Source organism: Neomonachus schauinslandi, chromosome 16 (assembly GCF_002201575.2).
Source record: "Neomonachus schauinslandi chromosome 16, ASM220157v2, whole genome shotgun sequence".
Classification (NCBI taxonomy): domain Eukaryota; kingdom Metazoa; phylum Chordata; class Mammalia; order Carnivora; family Phocidae; genus Neomonachus; species Neomonachus schauinslandi.
The window spans coordinates 5,647,948-5,670,388 of NC_058418.1; the positions used below are offsets into that span (position 1 = coordinate 5,647,948).

A 22,441-nucleotide genomic window follows, 5' to 3' on the forward strand; every position below is an offset into this window, starting at 1 on the left:
GGTTAAAGATGGGGATGAAAGAGCCTTTAGGGAAACAGAGCTCTTGGATCTTTTTGGAAAGGTGAAGGCTGGGGTCCTGGGTACCTGGATCCTCTATATCTTTTCTATATCAGTTAGACCTTTCATTTCTTTTTAATCACTAGTAAGAAACATAACACAACTTGGCTTATACATTCAGGGGACTGTATTGCTTATGTAAATGAAGGTGGGCGGCAGGTACATTTTGATCCAGCTACTCAAACGATGTCAGCATGGACTCAGTTTCTTTAGACGTTCCTCTCTGAACTCCATAGTGTTTCTATCATTCTCAGCCTGTACATGCTATCTTCTCCACCACTATCCCCACAGACCCAAGATTTTCCATGTAATGGGGAAAAGCAACTGTGCAGATCTAGATAGGCCTCATATCACTGTGTAATGGATCAATTCCAAATCTACCGAAAGAGAGAGAGAGGGTAGAAATGATGTCGGGGAGGCACCACCAATGACCCTTTGCCCTCCACTCACCCAAATCCTTAATGACCCTGACACTTGGCAGGCAGAGACTTTGGAAAAAGGCGTTTATTCGTGTGGTGGTCTCAACACTCCCCATGAATCGGAACACACGGCCCCCAGGGCCCCCCGCCCCCTCCCTGGCATCCCTCCCCCACCCTTCCCCAACCCCCCGGACCCCGGGGATGGAAGACAATGTGGGATGGGGCCCACGCCCCCGTCTGAGGTACAGTCACTGCCCCTTGCCCCCCTGCCCCTGCTCTGAGTTCTTCCTCCCCAAGCTCTGGGTAGTGTGGTTTGGGGTGTTTCTAGCGGGTCTCCCAGGAGTCAGAGCTGGTGACTTGACATCTTGGTCTGGACTGGGGATATCTGTGATGCTTCTCTCTTCCCCACTTTGTGTGGTGTGGTGTGCCAGGATCGCATATTCCTATAGCAGAGCTAAGGTTACAGCCTCTCAGTGCCCCCTCCTGACAAGTTGCCCACCCTCAGGGGAACTACAAGCTGGTCACCAGCCATAGGTCAGCTGGAGCCAGGGGGCTATTGCTGGTCCCAGTCGCTGATATGTGTGTGTGTGTCCATCGGAGTGTGTGTGAGGGCCGTCAGGTCAGCCTTTGGGAGGTGCAGTTGGTGGAGAGGCCAGGGAGTGGTAGACCGGCAAGCCCACACCTGTGGGTGGCTGCAGGGGGCTGAGGGGAGTCGGGCGGGGGTGGGGTAGGGCAAAGCACTGAGACAGACAGGTGAGCACAGGCACCAGTCTGACCATTGGATGGAAGCACCGATTGGCCCAGATGGGGCCCGAAAGTCGGGGTAGGGGAGGGGGGCAGAGAAAGTGGGAAGGTCTCAGGCTGCTGAGCCAGTGATGGGGCCTCCGGCTACAGGCAGCTGGTGGTTGACAGCAAGGAGGCCCAGAGCCAAGATGGAGATCCCCCACCTGCTCACAAAGGCTGAATGAGAGCTTGACAGGTGAGTGCGTGACACCCCTCCTCACTCCCAACCTGGCCAGGAGACACTCTTTCAACAGGGAGGGGAGGGGGTGGTGTGCGTGCATATATTGGGAACCCGGGGAGCCTGGAAAACCTCTGCTCACAGCTTCTGTCGAGAAGCCCACATACCTACCTCCAGCCAGAGGTGAGAGGCAGCAGCATTGGGGGCGGTGGGCGTGGGGGTTTTAGGGGAGGGAAGACTGCTGAGCCCCTTCCCCCCACACACATACACACACGTGCAGGCTCATGCTCACACACACCCACTACATACACACGATCCAGTTGACAGCCTGAGCTAAGAGAGGGGTGTGGGGTGGCCGGGGGTGGGTCACAATCGGAAACGTGAACGGTGGCGAAAATGGCTGTAGAAAGATGCATAATTTTGCGTTATCCCTCACAGTGATGGGTTCTCTAAAGAGCTTTCCTCCTCTTCCTCCTCCTCTCTTCTTCCTCCTCGGTGGCAGAGAGCTCTTCCGCCCCCTCGAGACCCACGGCGCTTGCTCTCCCTTTTTCTCTCGCTCCCGGCCTCAGGCCCCGCGCAGGGGGAGGCGAGCTGCACTGGGTTCTTCCTACATCCTCCACCACAGCCAGCCCAGGGCCCAGAGGAGGGTCAGGTGCCCCGGGGGCCTCGGGGCTGAGTTCTCCAGGGATCCTGGGCCTGGGGAAAGAGAGAGGGTCACGGGAGTGGCCTGGGAAGGGGAGACCCCATGTGTGTCTGGCGGTGCCTTGTGACCGCCCTGTCTCTGAGGGTGTCTTTGAGCCTCCCTCTCTAGGGGTCTTTCTGGGGCTTTCGCTCGGTGTGCCTGCTCTCCCCACTCTGTTCGGAGTCTTAGCATCTTGCTGAACATTGTTTCTCTCTGACACTCAGTCCCTCTCTCTTATTCCCCGTCTTTCTCAGATCTTCGCATTGCACCGTTTACGTCTATCCAGGATGCTACGAAGCGTCTTGCAGTCAGCGCGGCCGAGATGGTACTCTTGACTTTCCTCCCCGAGACTGGCTACTGCCCCCTCCCCAATATCTCTCCACCTCAGTACTTTACTACTACATCCCCATTCACCCAGCTACTCGAGCCAACACCTGCGATCGCCACGACTCCACTTCCTTCTTGCCTCCACCTTCAAAACATCTCCGCGATACAGCGACTTTGTGCTGCCGCTCAGGCCCTCGATTACGGCAGGACCTCCTCCCTGGTCCCTCTGCCTCCATCTTGCGCCCCCTACAGGCCATTCCTCAAACAGTGATTCTCTTTAGAAGCGTCAACCGCTTGGACAGTCCCTTGCTTAATAGCCTCCAGCGGCCTCACCCTACAGTAGAATAAAATCCAAAATCCTTTCCGGGGCCCATGAAACTCTGCCTCTCCCTTCCTCTTTGGCCTCAGGCTCCACGGTGATCACTCTGCTCAGGTCATGCTAGCCTCCTTGCTGTGCCTTTGCATACATACACCGTTCCCTCCGTCCGTCCGCAAAGCTCTTCCCGCAGATCTTGGCAGGGCTGGCTGCTTCTTACCATTCAAGTCTCAGTTCCTCCCCCTAGTGGACGCTCAATGAACCGACACTCATTGAAGGGATGGGTTTCTGGCTCCGTCCCATTGCTTGGGTCTCGTCCGTCACTTTCCCAAGTTCGCAGTCAGCCTGGGGTAGTCCCGGCCCCGCCCCCCGCCCGGCCCCGCCCCTGCCTCTCGGACGCACGCAGGAGCCGCATGGAAGCGCTGGACATTCCCAGCCGGTTGGCGGCGCGACAGGTGTAGTTGCCGTAATGCCGGGCGCTCACGTTGGCGAAGAGAAGCATCGAGCGGGTGCGCTCCGTCTGTACCTTCAGGCCCTCGGCTGTGCCGCTGATCAGCCTGCCGGGGATCCGCGTCAGGGACCGGGCCGTGGAACCCTGGCCCGGGACCCCCTCGGGGCGCAGAGCCCACTGCCCCCGACTCTCAGGCTCCCTGATTTCCCGGGGACCCCGCATTCTGCCCCCTACCCCAGAGATCCCTGGCTTCGGGCTCTAGCTGCCCATGGGTCCCCAGACCACTCCCACAGACACCCCTCTCCAGGCACCCCTGCCCCTCAGGGTCACTGGACTCTCCCAGCGTGTGCCCCCAAGCTCTACAGCCTCCCAGACCCTGCTGGACCCCCACCCCAATGGTCCTCTGAAGCTTCCCCGCCACACCCTCAGCATCGACCCCCGCACATCTCCCTGAATAGCCTGAAGAGACCAAGCTTCCAACATGCATCATTGTGGGCCCCGAGCTTCCAGTAAGCCCCCGCGATCTCGCTGCGGCCCAGCGGACACCATTCCCTGGAAGCTGGATTCCCCAGTTCTCGGGACCTGGGCTCGGCTACCTTCCCCACGCCCCCTTGGCCCGCCCCGGTGTTGTCCTCACAGTCTGTCATCCTTGTACCACTGGAAGTCCGCGGGGGGCACCGCCATGGCTTCGCAGCGCAGGAGGGCGGCCCGGCCCAGGGCCGTGCGGGCACTGGTCACGTCCGTGATGGTCGGAGGATCTGGCGAGGGGCAAGAGTTAGTGAGTTCCCCTAGCGAGGTGAGGACTGAAGGGCTCTGTCCCCATCCCCCTCCTTCCCAAGAGTCCGGCACCCCCACCTCCTCCCCAGGGACCCAGGGCCTGCCCCCCCTTTCACGCCCAGTGCCAAAGGGCTCACAGTTGACCGTGACCAGCACACGGCGGCTGTCAGGTGCCGAGTTCACGCCGTTGTGAGTCACGCACTCATATTCCCCGGCCTGGCCTCGCTGGATGTCAGAAATCTCCAGGATCTCGCCCTCCGAGGTGAAACCGTCTGTGCGGGGAGGGAAGGGGAGGGGGCGGGGCCGGACACAAACACTTAACACGGGACAACACGGGCACAACACGGACACACATCAGCGGGGCAGGCACCGCAGGGCCTGGAGTGCCCGGGTCAGTGAGAGCCAGGAGGGGTTTGCAGGGGTTTGGGGCGGGGGTGTGGATCCACGGCCCCGCCCCTGCCTCTCAGACTCCTGCTAGGGGTGTGGGGCAGGGAATGAGGGTCTGGGGCTTGTAACTAGAACCCAGTGGGGCGGGTCCTAGAATTTGGGGATGCAACAGATCCAGGGATCTGGGAGCTCACGGTTCAGATCATGAGGCTCACAGTACCCAGTGGGGAGGAGGATCCCAGGATCTTGGAGCTCAGAAAGATCCAGATAATACAGACCCAAGGGGTGGGGTGGGGGGTCCAGAGTTCTGGGATCTTATTCTTGGGTTCAAGGAATCAGGATCTAGTAATTGGGATCAGCAATCCAGATACCTGGGGGTTCATGACACATCACCAGGTTCAGAAGATCCTTTGGGACTACGGGCATCCAGGGACCCAGGGTCTCAAGCCCAGGATTGTGGGGCTCAGATGACCAGGTGGGAAAGGATCCAGGATCTGAGACCTAGTTATTGGGTTCTGGGGTCTCGGGGGATAGAGTGATTGGCACCACTGGTCTCTAAAGACCCAGTGAATGGGGGTCTAGGGATCTGGGGGATAGGGGTGGAGATCCACGTAAAAGGGTGGTGGATGTCCAGGATCTGGGATGTCATGTTCAGGTATCTTGGTGCTATGTTTGGGGGAAGCCTAGAGTAGTGGTTCTCAGCTCCATCACCAGAATCACCTGAAGGGCTTGTTAATACAGACTGGTGGGGGTCGTGGGTGGAGGGAGGTTCTAATTCATTAGGCCTGGGATGGGCCCAGAATGTGCATTTCTGGCAAGCTCCCGGTGATGCCGATGCTGCTGGTCTGGGGGCCACACTTTGAGAACTGCTGAGCTAGAGCGTCCCGCAGAGGAGATGTAGTGAGGTGACCAGGAGATGGGAACAGGGGCAGGGGCCACTGGTTATAATGTGACTTAGGGTTAGTGGTAGGGATTCAGAACCCAGAATTACATGAGCCGGTGGGGAAGAGACCAGGGCTCCTGGTGTGGGGACAGGGTGCAGGCTGGGGTCTAGCAGGTGAGTTAGAGGAAATGGTTCAGGCCTGCAGGTGGTGAAGGCTCTAAGGCTCTGGGGGCTGCTGGTGACATAATGGGATCAGGGTGGAGGGAGGGAAGCAAGTCATGGAAGGGGGGGACTCTGGGAATCTAGCTAGGGATATGGGGAACCAAGGGGCCCAGATTGTGGAGCGGGGAAAGGGGCTTTGGGCCAGGGGTGGGGTCCTCACCTCGGAGCTGTCTCCAGGTGACCGTGGGCTCTGGCCGTCCCACAGCCAGGCAAAGCAGGTTCACGTTGCCCCCCTCATTCACTGTCACAGGGGAGGAGATGTTCACGATGCGGGCGGGGACTGCAGGCCGGGAGGGGAGAGGTCAGCGAGAGGCTGAATATGGCCTCCCAGGACCCAGGAACCCTGGCCCCCAGCCCCCTCCTCCCTTAGACCCAGGGGTCCAGCCAACATGCCCTCTGTCTTTCTAAGAATTCTGTGTTTCCCCGTTGCCCCTCTAGGTCTGGCTCCTTGTCTAACTGCTAGTCTCTCTCTTTCCTGTTCTTTCTCCGTCTCCGTCTCTGTCTCTGTCTCTCCCTTCATCCTAACTTGGTTTCTCTGCCTTCTGGTTTGAATTCCTCCCACCTTATCTCTGTCTACTTTTATTAATTATTGTTATTATTCTTATTTTAAACAATTAGTTTCTATAACAAGTACTCATATGGTGCTTCCAGCGTGGTAACCCTGTTCTAAGTGTTTTATACAAATTAGCTCATTAAACCTTCACCACCCTGCCACCTCCTGGGGTAGATGTTGCTATATTTGTCAATTCTAACACACATGGCGGTTTCCCGCACCCGCCGGAATATCGTTCCAATCAGGATGGCCTGACAACATAGGATGCTGGAGTTTAATTGGCAGGGTTACTTTTCTTTTCTTTTTTGGCAGAGCATAAAACAAAGATGCCCCTTCCAGTTGACCATGTCTTGGATTTGATGCACGACAGAGTCATCCCCATTTTGCAGATGAGGAGTCCGAGGCCGCCCTGCTTGCTCAGGGTCCCTCAGCACCTGGGTGGTCTGGCTCCCGAGTCGGGGCTTGTCATGGCCCCACTGGGCTGTCTTTGTCTCTGGTTCCCTGTCTCTCCAACTGCTCCCTGCCCTCCAGCCACCTGAGCTCTGTCCCCTGTTGCTCTCTCTGTCTCCTGCCCACCTCTCGCTCTCTGAATTCTGGGGCATCCAGCCGCGCGGGACCTGTTCTGCACACCTGACTCGTTTTCTCCCCTGGCCCCTGCAGCGCCGCTCCGTTTCCAGTACCAGCTCTGCCCCCAGCTCAAGGTCTCAGCTCAGACATTATGTCTGGGAAGCCGCCTCCTTAGTAAGTCAGCTTCAAAAGGGCAGGGACAGCCCGCCTGGCTCCTTCTCCATCCCCCGGGGCCTAGAGCAATGCCTGCACATAGTAGGTGCTCAGTAAACAGAGCCAAGTGGTTGGCTGCAGTCTTCCCTGAGCACCCCCTCACCCCTGCAGCTCTCCTGCCCTAGAAGCTGTCATGCTGAAGTGTCACTTTCTGGGAGACTGTCCCTCCTTTTGCTTGGCTGAAATCCGCGCGGGCAGGGTGTGTGCCTGCCTTCCACACCATGTATCCCCGGGATCGGGGATCAGACCATTGGTGAGGATGCGAGGATTCTCTCTCCCTCGTGCCCTCCACCCCCTCCGCCACCCAAGGCCCGGCGGAGGGCTCACCATGGACGATGAGGTAGACCTGAGTGGTGTACGGCTGGTGGCGGGTCTGGAAGGAGCAGGTGTAGAGGCCCTCGTCGCCGAGCCCCACCTGGGTGATGAGGATGGAGAACTCCTCGGGCGTGTTGATGAGCAGCCGCACCCGTGGGTCACTGGTCCAGCGGTCATTGCCCGCGTACAGGATGTTGGAGCGGTTCAGCCAGGCCACGCGGGTCACATGCTCGTCAATGAAGCAGCTTCAGGAAAGACAAGGGAGGAAGGTTCTTCTCTCCCCCACCCCAGAAGGCCCTCCAGGCTCCGCCATCGTGGGGGCTTGGAGGTGGGGAGAGGAAGGCCTACTGCATTGCCAATTCCCACTGAGGCCCTGTGAGGCAGAGGGGATTGTGCCCACTTTACAAGTGGGTAAACTGAGCCTCAAGTTTGAGCCCAAGTGCACAGCGGAAGGTTAGCTGATGGTTACTGAGTGATGTGTGCTAGAGACTGGAAAAGTATCTGGAGCACTCTAAGAGAGAAAGAGTTGCAGAGATGAGGGAGAGAGACCCAGGGAGAGGGGGACAGAGACCAGAGGGAGGGGGCAGACGCAGTGTGGGGGGCAGCATTGTCCGGAGGAAATAAGCCTGACTCTCGTCTGCTAAGCGGTCACAGTGTGCCATGCTCTCTGAACTCGGAGTGTGAGTACAAAATCTTGAATCGCCATGATAGCCCTCACAGCGGTTAACATTCCTCCACCCATTTGACAGATGGGGACACTGAGGCCCAGGCACAGAACCAGGCCTAGAGTCCATGCCTCTAACTACTTTTCCTGACCGACAGGGGCCAGGCTGTGCGTGCGGGTCAGGATTGTCTTCCCCTAAGGAAGGCCAAGGAGCAGGACTGGGTGATTCCGGAGTCCCCGAGATGGGAGGTACCTGAGGGTGGCGTTGTCCCCTTCGCACACCGTGTAGTTGTCCGCGGGAGAGCTGAACTCCAGGCTCTGGGACAGCAGCCCTGCGGACGGGAGGGGCAGCTCAGCAGGGACTGGACACGTCTGCACGCACGCGCACATGCCCTTGCACACACGGACATTTCCCACACTCCCTGGCACACACATTCATCGATGTTTCCAGAGATGCACGGCAGACGCGCTTGGAGCAAACACACGCAACATGTTCCTTTCCACAAGCTCACACTGACTCACAGACTGGGACACACAAACCTACACACCTCCAGAGACACTCCAGTTACAGCACACAGACACGCGTGTGCGTGCACACACACAGATTCACACACATATACGTTCGCAGATCCACAGCTGCATAAATGTGTATGCAGATGTACACACAGCACACACGTACACAGACACACGTGTACACAGGGATACACACATGTGCACACACGTGTCCACACAGATGCACACACACATACAGGTACACGGGGATACACACATGTGCACACACGTGTCCACACAGATATGTGCACACACGTACACAGACACACGTGTACACAGGGATACACACACGTGCGCGCACACGTGTCCACACAGATGCACACACACACGTACACAGATACACGTATACACAGGGATACACACACTCGTGTCCACACAGATGCACACACACGTACACAGACACACGTGTACACAGGGATACACACACACGTGTCCACACAGATGCGCACACACACGTACACAGATACACGTGTACACAGGGATACACACACGTGCGCACACGTGTCCACACAGATGCGCACACACGTACACAGATACACGTGTACACAGGGATACACACACACGTGCACACACGTGTCCACACAGATGCGCACACACACACGCTCAAAGTTCAAGAACACACAGGTGCACACACATGCACACGTACATGGGCATGTATACACATATCCAGGCTCATGATGCGTACATACATACACACAGATACATGTGCACATGTCAACTCAGAAACACACGGAAACACACACAGAGCCACCCACATGAGTACGCGGACCTGCAGACACAGAGATGCAAACACGTGCACGCAAACACAGATGCGTGCGCGCATCCCCTCGGACACACACCTGTCCCAGATGCACAGGTATGCCCTTGGGCCCTGTGTACAGCCACACACACGCGTCTCCAGACGCACCCGCCTGCCCATGCTCACGGGGCACACTCGCAGGCGCACGCCCACGCCTGCCCGCACCCTCCAGCACAGCTCACGGGCACCGTCGCCCGGCGGAGCCCCCACCCCCACCTATTCATCTCCGTGGACCGTGGCCGGCGGGCTGGACCAGGGCCAGGGAGTGGGGGCTGGGCATGCGGAGGCGGATGGAGCCGGCACCGGGCAGGGGAGAGGAGGCTGGATGACCTTGGATGCCTGGGGAAGGAGGGCCCTGCGTGGGGCTGCCCTGCCCCCGCCCTGGCACGAGGAGCTAATTAATCTAATGAATTAATTGCCCGTGCCGCCCCAACAACTCCCGGGGGCCCTCTCCATCAGCAGCCCCTCAGGACTGGGCTGGGGCAGGGCCAGTGCGGTGGGCTCCCCAGGTCCCGGGGGCTTGGGGTGGGCCCTGCAGCCCCTCACTGTGGCCGGAGTCACTTCTGGATGCAGGGAAGGGGCCTGCCTTCCCCCGAGTTGTGCAGAGGGGACGCTACCACACACAGTCCTGGTAGCAGCAGGAGACGGACACACACAGACACAGACACATCGCCAGGGCCCACGGGAGACACCCAGAGCCCGGGCTGGGCCAGGAAACAGTCCGACGCTCCAGCGCCCGGATGGCAATGGGGCCTGCTCAGGGCCCTGGGTGCACACACGCGCCTGCTGACACACAGCCCAGGACCCAGCCCCAGCAGAAGGTCACCCCACCATATACAACTAGACCCACACTGTTGCACCAACACCAAGAGCCCCCCACACGCAGGTGCAGTCCACATACACCCCGTTACAGCCCATCCAGGGAGCCCTCTCTCTCTCTCTCTCTCTCACACACACACACACGCACACACTGACCTCATCAGTCATGCTGACACTACCAGCCCAAGGGCCATGCTCACCACCCCCCGCCCCTGCACTCTGGAAAGTCGTGCAGAAAGCTACAGAGTGGGGCGCCTGGGTGGCTCAGTTGGTTGAGCGACTGCCTTCGCCTCAGGTCATGATCCTGGAGTCCCGGGATCGAGTCCCGCATCGGGCTCCCTGCTCGGCAGGGAGTCTGCTTCTCCCTCTGACCCTCCCCCCTCTCATGTGCTCTCTCTCATTCTCTCTCTCAAATAAATAAATAAAATCTTTAAAAAAAAAAAAAAGCTACAGAGTGCAAGGAAACGTGAGACTCTCAGAGCCTCTCAAATACAAAGGAGCCGCCCTGGGCCAAGAATCGGGCACACGCAGTCACGCTGTCACTGACGATCAGATCACACACACATCCGAGCACACACATGCCACAGGACCTGTCATACTCCTGCTCACACACTGCTAGACCCAGGCTTCACGTTGGGCCCACTGACGTTTGGGGCCAGATGCTTCTCCACTGTGGGGACTCTCCTGTCCCCACGAGGGACTGTGGGGACTCCGCACCACAGGATGTTCAGCAGCATCCCCGGCCTCTACCCACTCGAGGCCCACTTCACAGTGGTGACCACCACAACTGCCTCTGGACATTGCCCGATGCCCCACAGGGGGCACAATCCCCCTCCTCGCCCAATGACGCCCAAACCTCCAAGGTTACAGGAGGCCTAGGGTTGAAGACGGAGCTGTCCAAGGTCCCCCCAGGCTGCAGGGACCCAGGGCTCCCGGGCTAAGCCCCGGACTACACCCAGCTGCCGCCGTGGGAGCTAAGCCCACAGACACAGGCAGGCAGGACCTCAATCCTATGTCCTAACAGACAGAAATAGAGACAGACACACACTCCGTCCAGAGGGATCTTTCCAACACTCAGAGCTGCCCCCCTGCTCCTGTGGCTCCCTACTGCCCCCAGGACAAAGGCCCAGCCCCTCAACCTGGGTCTGGGGCCCTGGGGTCACTCTCCTGCTTTGTCTCCCCTAGTGCGTGTGTGTGGCCCAGCTCTGCATTCCCCACTTTTCTCCTTGTCCCTCTGTCCCACGGTTTATGACAAAGATGCTTCTCCTTCCCCAGGGGTCTAGTATAATGAGGCCTCTCCTAGGAGAGACAGCACATATGAGCTCCTGCCCTGTTCCCAGGGCACCTTGGACTGGAGTCATCTGCCTCCCCCACCTGCTCCTCCAGGGCAGAGCCTGGCCCAGACCATCTGTGTCCCCAGCATGCCCAGCTCCAGGCTCAGCTAGAGGGCAGTCCCAGGAGATAAGTGATGAAGGAATCCATGTCTCTGGCGGGTCTTGGATTCTTGGGCCCTGTGTCTATACATTTGGATGTCATGAGTCTGCATGCCTGTCTCACACAATTCCCAGGCTCCAGGATCAAGACCCCCCCCCCCCTCCCTGCTGTGTGACCTTGGGCAAGTCCCTTCCCTTTTCTGGGCTTCAGTAAGTGGAGGTACGGGTCGGGTTAGTCATTCCATCATCCACTCTCTCCCTGAGCACAGCTCTTCCCCGGATCCTGTCTGAGCCTGCTTCCCTCACCAGATGGGAGCCCCTCAGGGAGGGGCGAGGGTCTGACCCCCCTCCAGGGTTCCAGCATTGCTGGCTCCGGGCCTGGCCCACAGGAGGCCTCGAAAGATGTTTAATGTATAAATAAATAAGCTGGGGCTCGTGAGATCCACTCTGTAGGAATTCTGTTTGGAAAACTCTCCCTTAATACTGGGAAGCCCTCCCTACCCCCTCTAAGCCTGGTCTGTATTCCCACAATGCCTGGACTACCTCCATTAGAGCTCACATCACACCGTGGTGGCCATCTGTGTCTGTTTGCCCCTTCAGACTAGAAGTTTCTTGAGGGCAGACCCTGGGGCTGACTCAGGTCTGTATCCTCAGCATCTCCCAGCATACGGCCTGACGCTGGAGACCTTGGGAAATATTTGTTGAAAGAGTGAATGTAAATAGATACCTACAACACATGTCTTCAACTCTTGAACTCCTACTCATTCTTCAAGACCCAAACTCAAGTGCCCCCTCCTCCAGGAGGGCCTCCCTGACTGTTCAAGACAGAGAGTCTCAACGCTTTCTGCTGGATACCCTCTGACTCAGCTGGGACAGTGTTCAGGGGTGCCCCCCCGGCCTGAATCTTAGCTGTGTCCCCCAGAGCTGGGCTTAGCCCAGAACAGGGAAGTGTTTGTAGGGAGAATGAATGCTCTTGAGAGACTGGATAAGAAAGCCAGGAGGAATCTGTGCTAGGAGGTCAGATGTCTGCCCCACCATTTCCTGGCTGGGTGAACCCCGGACAGTCTGAGCCTCAGTTTCCCCATCTATTAAAAGGAGAAAAAAAAAAACAGTCCTTCCCTCTGAGGGTTTTGTGAGGGAGTCCATGAGAACATGCAAGCAAAATGTTTAGCTCAGTGCTTAGCATGCAGAAAGGGTCCAATAAATGTTAGCTGTTCCTTCTTTTTTAAGAAACATCTATTGCTATCCCTGGTTCAGTGTCAGTCCCCTGGGGTGGGGGCGGGGCATCCGTTGCTCTGTGCGCTGCACCCACCGGCGTTGAGTCGGCGACCCATGGACAGATGCCCTGTCCACATCTGCTCTGACACCACCAAGCTAGCATAACCGGGCCGCTGAAAGAACAGACTGGGGCCCCGGGCTGCCAGGGTTCGAGTCCCGCACTGCCAGTTAGTTGCACAAATTCCTTCACCTCCCTGGGACTCAAGTTTCTCCCTGTGTGAATGGGGACGATCGTTGGGCCTCCCGCACCACGCTGTGGGTGGCGGGGAGGATGAAAAGAGGTCACCGAAGCAACAGGTTCAATGCAGAGCCTGCTAGCTGAGCGCTTGCCAACAGCCCTCTCGTACGCTGGCTGATGGGATGATGATGTGGCAGGTGCCCCAGCTGGTCTGGGGGGCCAGTGGTGACAAGAAGGACCACTTGGGTCCCTGTCAGTCTGCACTAGTAGCCCTCACACCTGCTTGGTAAGTCAAGGGATGAAGGTCACTGGTAGGTGAGGTTCCTCCCCTTCAGAGAGAAAGAGATTTCTAACAAGATGGAGGGCCTTGGGTTGGAGATAAGCACCTCCTGCTACCCCTCAGAGGGGGAACTTTGGTGAAGCTGGGACCCTCCAACGAGGGAAGGCTTGGATCCCACAGTTCTGGAACCCACCGAGGGGAAGCTGAGGCCCACAAGTGTGTGACTTGTGGCGGTCACTCAGGGAGCTGTGGCAGAAGTGAGGCTGGACCCAGGGAGGGGTGGGGAATGCGTTGGGAGGGGGTGTGGCTCTGGCAGGGGAGAGCTGGTGAGAAGGGGCTGGAACCCTCAGAGCCCCTTTCCTCTCTGTTGACCGACCTCCAAGTGTAGGGGCCTTCCCAGGACAGATGCCTGGACTCCAGACGCTGAGCCAAGAGCCCTGGCACTTTCCATCACATGCTGGCTACTCCCTTCTGCTGGTTCCCACCTCAGGACCTTTGCCTCCACTGTTTCCTCAGGATCTTTTAAAGGTCGACTTCTCTCCTTTCAGTCTGAACTCCGCTCCCTGCAGCTCAGAGAGGGCTCTCTCAAACCCCCAGAGCTCCCATGGTCAGCTCGTCCCTGAAGTCACTCTTAATTTCTTTACACTACTCGTTGTCACTCTCTGAAATTACCCGTTTACTTATTTGCCTGTTTTTAGGTTGTGATCTCTCTCCATCCCACTAGGATAGAAGCTCCTTGAGAGCTCCTTGATTCATCTGGCTTGCTCACGGCCGCGTATATATAGATCCCCAGTGCCCAGAACAGAGACTCTGTGCTCAGGAAATATTTGTCAAATATCCAGTCCGGACAGACCGGGTGCCCAGAGGGCCGTGGCCAGTGGCCGGCACGCCCCGTTCTGCCTGCCCCAATCTGTCCAACACCCCTCGCCGGCCGGCCAGGGAGCAAAGCAGCCACCCTACACAGCTTGCTGCAGCAACCTCTGTAAGTGAATATATATGTATGTGAGTGTGAGTGTGAGTGTTGGCATAAAGAATTTAGAAAAGAAACTAAAGATAGAATCATATCTCTGGATGCCGGGGAGCTAAAGTTAAGTGGGGAAAAAAAAAAAGCCAGTTGCAGAGAAATGGGCTTATTTTGTTTCTATCTCAGGGAAAACATCCACCAACAAACCAATACCTTACATACGTTCAACTCTGCGTGTCTGACTTTGAGTGAGGGAAAGCCGTGACCTGGGCTCTCTCAAGAGAGTGCAGCGAGTGCGTTTTGGGAGGGGTGGGGCCGGGACAAACTGGGATCTGCTCTAATACATATTTGTAGAGGATTGCTCACTTGCATGCATTCCTTCTGGAATTTGGAAAAGAGCAAATGAATCAGAGAGGAGAGAAAATGCAATTTTGTATATGTGCCCAGAGCCCCCCCCCCCCAGTTTTTTTCAGAACGCACCAACTGTCAGCAGGTGGGGCTGTCTTGCTGCCACCTAGATCTGTCTCAGACCACCCGCCCCCGCCCCCTGGCCCCATTCCCTCTTGCTCCCAGATCTCCCATGGGGAACCCAAGGCCCAGGAGTGGGAGAGGACTTGACCTAGGTCACAGGCCGCTTCCTGGCTCCAAGAAGCTCCCAGCCCAGGATGTGTGTACCAGAGCAATTTCTGGGATCTGGAAGATTCAAAGTGGAAAGTGGGAAGTTATCTTGAGACTGAAGAAAGAGAAGGGTTGGTGAAGGGAGAGGGGAGAAAGGACGGGGCTCCCAAGAGTATGAGGAGCGGGGGAAGGAGAAGGAGAAGATGAGAGACAAGGAAAGGACAAGGGCAAAAATGGGAGGTGTTGGTGACCATGATGGGACGTGAATTCCCAGGAGTGAAAGGAGCGAGGACTGAGAGGGCTAGGAACGAGGGGGCTAGAGGGCTAGGAACGAGGGGGACAGGCACACCAGTGTGACGATGAGAAGCAGTTCCTGAGGCAGGGAGGGACAGATGTGAAATTGTGCTGAGGCCAGCAGGGATGGAGAGACAGAGACCCAGAGACAGAGACAAATGGGATGTCCCCTAGAGCTAGGGAGCCTCTGGAAATGACCTAAAGAGACGAGTGACAGAGACAGAGATGCAGACAGGCAGTCCGAGGGTCAGACGGTGATTCAGACGGGTCAGGCTGGAGAAACCGCCAACCCACTGAGGCTCCAGCCTGCCCTCCAGCCTGCCGAGGCCCTGGGGTGGGGGTCCTGCGTGCACGGGGCTGCGTTTGTGTGACTGGGTGTCGTCGAGTGCGGCTCTGGGTCAGACTCGGGGACGGGTATTTATGTGTCTGTGGGTGACCTGGTGCGTGTGGGTGGGAGGCTGAGAGTGGCTGCCTCCTTGAGACTGGTGAAGACTCTAGGTTGTCCCTGATCGTGTGTCCCTGACTGTAATCCTTGGTTCAGGGCAGGACCTGGGGGAATCCTCCAGAAGCACTGAGTTAACCCTGATCCCTGCCTCCTGCCTTCTTGCTCTCTCCTCCTCTCCTCAGGGGGCACGTCCTGGACCATCCCTGGGCCCCGCGGAGACACAGGGTCCAGGAGACACCCACATCCTCTCTCCAGAGGCTGCCCAGGTTCCCCTTCTGCACTCCACACACCAGCCCCCAGCCCCACTCATCCCCAATCTCAGCGGGGCTGAGATTAACCCTTTGACCCCATGTTAACCCTTCCCTTCCCTCCCTTCTTAATCTGCCTCCTCTCATCCTCAGTCCAGCCTCTGAACCCCGCTATTCAGCCAGAGCTTCCTACATCTGAGTCCCCAGCCCAGCACCCCCAACTTCCTGGATCACCAGCTCCATTCCCCTACATAACTGCAACCTCCCAAACACCAACACTTTCTCCCCACCTAGGTGACCCAGCTGGGAGGCCAGAGCCCCTCTTCTTTTCCTGGCCCTGGGATGGAAGTCTGTGGATACCCCCGCCGCCTTCTCTTACAGACCCTGGCAAGACACCATCCCCCCACCTTTGCCCAGAAACGCCCACCCCAGCCCTCAGGCCAGGACCCCCTCAGGGACTGTCACCACTCAGAGATGAAGACCCCCGACGGGGCATCCTACTTCCCCTCCACACCCCAACTCAGTTCAGAGATCCTGCCCAGGGACCCTTACTTTAGCGTTTGATCCCCCTCCCTGATCCCGAGCCGCAGACTCCCGCCCCCAGGCCGGGATCAGGTGTCCGCGACCCTCTCGCCGGCCGGGAGAAGCCGACCTCCGGCCCTAGGCCCAGGCTCGAGCCCCCGGACGCGGAACCCTGCCCCCGGGCACGAATCCAGACGTCCGAGACCCCCTTCCCAGCCAGGGGATGCAGCCCCCGCCCCGGGGCCCAGACCTCAGCGCCCGGAGGGCCCCCCCTTCTCCGCCCGGGATGCAGCCCCCCACCCCCAATCCCGGCTCGGGACCCCGGTGTCCCGGCCGACCCCCCCGCCCCCGACGCTGCGGTACCTCGGCTGATGACGGCCAGGCCGGCCAGGGCGGCGGCGACGAGAAGCCGGAGCCGGGCCCCGGGCGCAGGGGGGGGCATCGCGGAAGCGGCGGCGCGAAGGGGGAGGGGAAAGGGGGGGCCGGTCCGGGGCGCGCGAGGCCGGGGGAAGGGGGGGAGGGGGAGGGGGACCCCGCCTGCGGCTGCACCGGCCCGGGGGGCGGCGGGGGCGGGGGGAGGGGGCTGGGGGGGGGTGCGACGAGGCGGCCGGAGCTGCTGCAGACCCGGGGAGGGGGGCGGCGCTGACGGGCAGAAAGGCCGACCAATCAGGGGAGGCGGAGGGCCGGGGAGGCGGGGCCGAGGGGGCGTTGCTTGTTGGAGGGAGAGGCCTTTGTTACTGCGGCCCGGCCCCTACCCCCTCCCGCCCCGGGCGTCCCCACGTCTTCCCATCTCGGATCCCCAGAACCCTGGGTCGGGGACACTTCCTGAGCCCACCTCCCTTCTGCTTTGGGTCCCAATATCATCCTCCCTCAGACCCAGAAGTCCCGGTCCCCAGCCCCCTCCTCCCATAGACCCAGGAGTCCCGGCCCCCAGCCCCTCCTCCCTCAAACCCAGGAGTCTAGCCCCCAGCCCCATCCTCCCTCAGACCCAGGAGTCCTGCCCCTAGCCCCTTCTTCCCTGAGACCCAGGAGTCCAGGACCCCAGCCCCCTCCTCCCTCAGACCCAGGAATCCAGGCCCCCAACCCCCCAGCCCCCTCCTCCCTCAGACCCAGGTGTCCAGGCTCCCAGTCCCTCTTCTCTCAGACCCAGGAGTCTAGGATTCCAGTTCCTTTTCTTGCAGGACACAGTTCAGCTTCTCTATCTACTTTCATGAATAACACTGCCTCTTGGAGTAAAATTTCCTTTTTCTCTTTACTCCAGTCCTCCTCCTCAGGATAACAGGGGGAATGGGGCAGGACCAGGGACCTGGTCGTGGGAGTGGGGAGGAGATGGTAAGGCGCAGAAAATCTGGACTCCCCATTCTTTCACTTATTTGGCTGTGTGACCTTAGACAAGTCACTTCTCTTCCCAGAACCTCCCTGTCTGCCCCGCAAGAGGGAATCATCTCTACTTCCCAAGGTTATTGAGAAGGGAAGAGAGATCCTGGGGAAACTGCTGGCTCTGCCCAGTATCCCAACAACCTGTGGTTAGTTCTTTCCTCTTGGTCCCACCAGGCACCCACTTGCTATGTGATGTGGGAAACAAAGGCAGAAGAAAAATTATTAAGTTTCTTTACTGTCTACAGCCCACTGACAAGTCCTCAAAACAGGCAAAGTGACATTCCTTTAAGAACTCAGCTGCCTTGATGTTAATAACTTTGCTAAGGGCAAAAGGCAATCTTAGCCCGATCCCCAGGATCCTGTAAGTCTACTTTAACATATAAAAGTTCTTTTGGAAACTTCCTTTTTCTCTACCCCCTACACCCCCCAAGAGACATGTTGACAACCATCCCCCAAGCATATGACCCACCTATATACATCTGAAGGGTCTCATGACTGAGTTTTTACTAAACAGTAATAAATGACCTTTTCCTAACAACAGCTAGCCCCCTTCAGGATCCTGGAAACCTTGTTTCCAAAATACCTGGGAGCCTTACGCTATCCCTAAGCCCCTGCCAACTTGAAAGTATATAATGAGCCACTCTTCACGACCCCAGGGCAGTTCTTTCTGCCCATGGGTCCTGTCCCTGTGCTGTAATAAAACCACTTTTTTTGCACCAAAGACGTCTCAAGAATTCTTTCTTGGCCGTCAGCCTCGAGCCCTAACGTCTTTCCTACACCACTAGGTAGGGCCCTCCCTCCGGGCCCGCCTGAGGTGTCCCTGTCCCCGTCTCCCATATTGACCTCTGAAGCAAGAGAAGTCTCAACCTACTCCATGTCTGTGGCAGTTGCAGGCAGGAGTTTCTGAAGTCTACCTCACAAACACATCCTCCCTTCTTCCCCCCACATCTAGTCCGTCTGCAAGAGCAGCCTGCTCTGCCTTTAAAACAGGGTCTCTACTCTGTCCACTCCTCCCTGTCCTGGGTACTCTCACCGGTCTCAGCCGCCACCGTCGCCCCCTGTAGGACTGCTCTGACTACACCAGCCAGTGTCCTGGTCTACCTTTGCTTCTGCGTTCAAATGCACAACCACTGAACGCATAAACCAGCCGATGCCCCTGCCCTTCCTCAAACATTCACTCAGCTCCAGCTGCTCTGGCTTTCATTCTGTTCCTCAAACAAGCCAAACTTGTTGCAGCCACAGGTCTTTGTTGCACTGGCTGTTCCCTCTGCTGGATTGCTCTTCCCACCAGATTGGTACCAGACTCTTTATCAGGGGTCACCTTTATTTTTTAAAGATTTTATTTATTTATTTGAGAGAGAGAGAGAGAGAGAGAGTGGGAGGAGGGGCAGAGAAAAAGGGAGAAGCAGACTCTCAGCTAAGCAGGGAGCCAGATGCAGGGCTAGATCCCAGGACCCTGAGATCATGACCTGAGCTGAAGGCAGATGCTTAACCGACTGAGCCACGGAGGCGCCCCATATCAGGTGTCACCTTTAAGAATGCTTTGTCAATCATGCTAGCCAAAGTAAACCCCCTCCCAACACAAGAGCTGTCATACTTACTTTGTTTTCTCCGTAGATCTTATAATTCCCTGATTTCATGTGCTTGCTTATTTATTTTCAGTCATTACCCTACCCCCCTCCACCGCCCCTACCTTCAGAACATCTTTGCTAGGGAGGGTCTTCTTTGCTTTTGCTCAAGTCTGCATCTCCAGAGCCAAGCCCAGTGACTGACATAGAAGGTGCTCACTAAATCGGTACTGCATGAATGAGTTGGATGACTTGCCCCATTTAGACAGGTGGAAGGGACGAAGATCCACAGAGAGGAAGAGATCCACCTAAGTTAACCCAACCTGGTGGTACAGGAGCTGGGGGTACACAGCAGATGACTTGCACTGGCTCCGGAGAACAGACTGCTAGATTTCCAGTAATTTTGCAGGCTGGATGTTAAACCATCGTTAGATGGAAACTGGCCATGAAGGGAGTACTTACACCATGACAACTAGCAACCGCTACAAATCAGAGCTTTTTTTTGGAGGGCCATTGTATCAGTATGCCACTGTACAGAATCTGCTGTGGCCCTGGCAAAAGACCATTCATTCCTCCCCTTGAACTCAGGACCATCCAAACTTAGGATGAGGACAGGATTCCTCTTCCTGGATTGGCCCATGCCAGGCCTGATGACAACAGGAGTGCTTACTACGTGCCGGCATCTTTCTGAGCACTTTTTCCATATTACCTCCTCGAAGCTTCATGACATCCTTATTATGTGTGTCTTGTCTTTATTTCATGGATGAGGAAATAGAGACACAGAGAAGTAAACAAATTTCCCAAAGCCTTAGACGTGACTGAAGATATCTGTCATATGTGTATTTGACAATAAACTAGCAGCCAGAATATATAAAGAACTACTACAAAGCAACAAGAGACAACTCATTTTTTAAACTTGGCAAAAAGACCTGAACAGGCACTTCACACACACACACAAAAGGATATCTGATAATCACATAAAGAGAATATCCCACCTCTCCCAGACCTGGCACAATGAGAGGATAATCATACTACTTGACTGTTGCCTCTATGCTCCAAAGCCACCCTTTGCTACCAGCTCTGCAAAAATAGAGCTGGAATCTTTAAATATCCTCCCTTTGCAGTGAGTGGGCTGCTAAGCTTTGTCAGTAGAGGGAGCCCGAGGGACACTGCAGAAGGAACAGGGCTTTTCCCTTGCTCTGACTTTTCCTTGGGCTTCCTCTTGCTCTTATCCTCTGGTCACCAGTGACACACATGGGGCATATTCAGTGGTGCTCACTTCCATCAGGTTTCATCCATGTGGATGGCATCTCATCAAGTTTCAGTGTTTTCCCAATTGAGGCCTTCCCAGTGTGTCCCAGAAGCTGGCTTTCCAGCCTCACCCTGCCACCACTTGGGAGGGGTGTTCTCTGCTTGCTCAGCATCTGTGGACCAGCTCTGGTCTGGGCGAGCCAGCCACCTTCCCCACCGTCCCGTGATCCACAGCCACATATCTTACAGTGTGGGCTGCACCCCAGCCTTGGTGGGGAGGGCCCTTTCCAAGTTCATTCCTTCCTCGGGCATCCTCCCTGAATCCTACAATATTCCTCTACCCCTTTATAGAATATTACCTGTTAGAGTTAATAATTCCTTATATTAAAATTTCCCTGTTCAATTTGAAAAAGAAAATGCTTGGCAGGGCAAGTTACTTAATATTTTTGTGCTTTCGTTTCCTCATCCAAAAAACTGAAGGTAATAATGATTCCTGCTCTTGGAGTTGCTTGAGAATGAAGGGAATTTCCTGACATTGGAACAGCACCCATCCCAGCACCCAGCCAGGAGGGAGAGCTCTCATGATTCCTGCTGTGCTGCCGTCTCCCTCTGTATCACCATCCCCATCTGCCCGGGCTTCCCGTGACTGCTGAAACAAATTACCAAAAACATGGCAGCTTAAAACCGCACACGTCGTTCCCTCCCAGTTGTGGAGGCCAGCAGTCCAACACCAATTTCGCTGGGCTGAAAGCAAGATGTCAACAGGGCTGTGCTTCCTTGGGAGGCTTCTGGGGTGGGGCAGGGGAGAATTTTTTGGTTGCCACCTGCATTCCTTGGCTTGTGGCTGCGTGGCCCCAAGCTCTGCCCCTCATGTAAGGGCATTGTGATTGTATTTAGGGCCCACTTGGGTCATCCAGGATAATCCCCTCACCTCAGGATCCTTCATCTAATCATAACTGAAAAGATCATTTTTTCCTTCATAAAGTAGCATTCATGGGTTCCAGGCATTAGGATCAGATATCTTTGGGGACCATTACTCAGCCTCTCACTGCATCCCTCCTCATTAAAGCCACAGCTGGAAGTTAAAATAAGAACAGGTGGTGTTGGAAGTGGCCCACGCCTTGTGTTTGTGGGTTCTCAGGGGGCTCTTGGTTGGGTCCTGTGGGAACTGCAGCATCCTTCTGGAGAATTCTTGCATTGGCTTTTTCCCTTTCTGCAAACACACCGGGCACTCAGCCCCCAGACCTTTGCTCGTCTCTACCCTCTGCCTAGGCTCTCGTCTTCTAAGACCTTCACCTTCTCAGAGAGCCTTCCATGGCCACCCTTGGCCCCTAGGCCAGGGGCACCCACTGTTTTCCTTACCACCCCTTACCTGTCACGTATCCCATTTATTTATTCCTGTCCACTTGCTCAGTGTCTCCCCCATGGGACTCTAAGCTCCCTGAGGGCAGGGAACTTGTCTCTCCTGACGGGTGTTATGCCCTCCGTGCCTCACACACAGTAAGGCTCTCAATACATTTTTGAAAGAATAACTCCTTAACCTCTTCACTGGCTTCCACCCCGCGGAAGGTCAGCGATGGTCACCCACTTCGTAATACATTTTCCTTTTTCCTGCCACTCTCGGGTCCCTGGCACTGTGCTGGGTGTTGGTAACAGCAGCTGAGGATGCTCACTGCCTGGGGCAGGTGGGGGGGTTGTCCAAGCACTGGCTCCAGCACCTCGACCTGTGTTCAACCAGGCAGCCTCCTTAATCTGAGTCTCTTTGTGCCTCTCTATAGCATGGGGATAACAGCAGCCACCTCACAGGGCGGGGGGTGGGGATCAAGTGGTGGGACAGTCAGCTTTACGCATGAACGTGGCTAGACCAGAGTCCCCTGTCAGTCAAACTCCAGCCACTGTTGCCCTGAAGGTATCCTGTACGTGTGACTGACATCTCTCATCAGTTGAGATAATTCTCAGTCATGCGGGTGGGCTTGATTCAGTCAGTGGGAAGGCCTTTAGAGCAGAACGGAGGATTC

At 56.7% G+C, this 22,441-nt stretch overlaps 1 protein-coding gene across 1 annotated transcript; it reads right to left on the reverse strand.

Annotated features, from left to right (window-relative positions):
- Positions 1 to 633: 633 nt before the first annotated feature.
- On the reverse strand, positions 634 to 16,699 carry IGLON5 (IgLON family member 5). The gene is made up of 8 exons (XM_021681408.2): positions 16,588 to 16,699; positions 8,048 to 8,126; positions 7,143 to 7,375; positions 5,643 to 5,762; positions 4,128 to 4,262; positions 3,851 to 3,971; positions 3,165 to 3,319; positions 634 to 2,133 (listed from the first exon to the last, which is right to left on the reverse strand). The coding sequence occupies exons 1-8, from the start codon at positions 16,664 to 16,666 to the stop codon at positions 2,045 to 2,047; spliced, it is 1,011 nt and encodes a 336-aa protein (XP_021537083.1). The 5' UTR covers positions 16,667 to 16,699; the 3' UTR covers positions 634 to 2,044.
- Between the last annotated feature and the right edge of the window lie 5,742 nt (positions 16,700 to 22,441).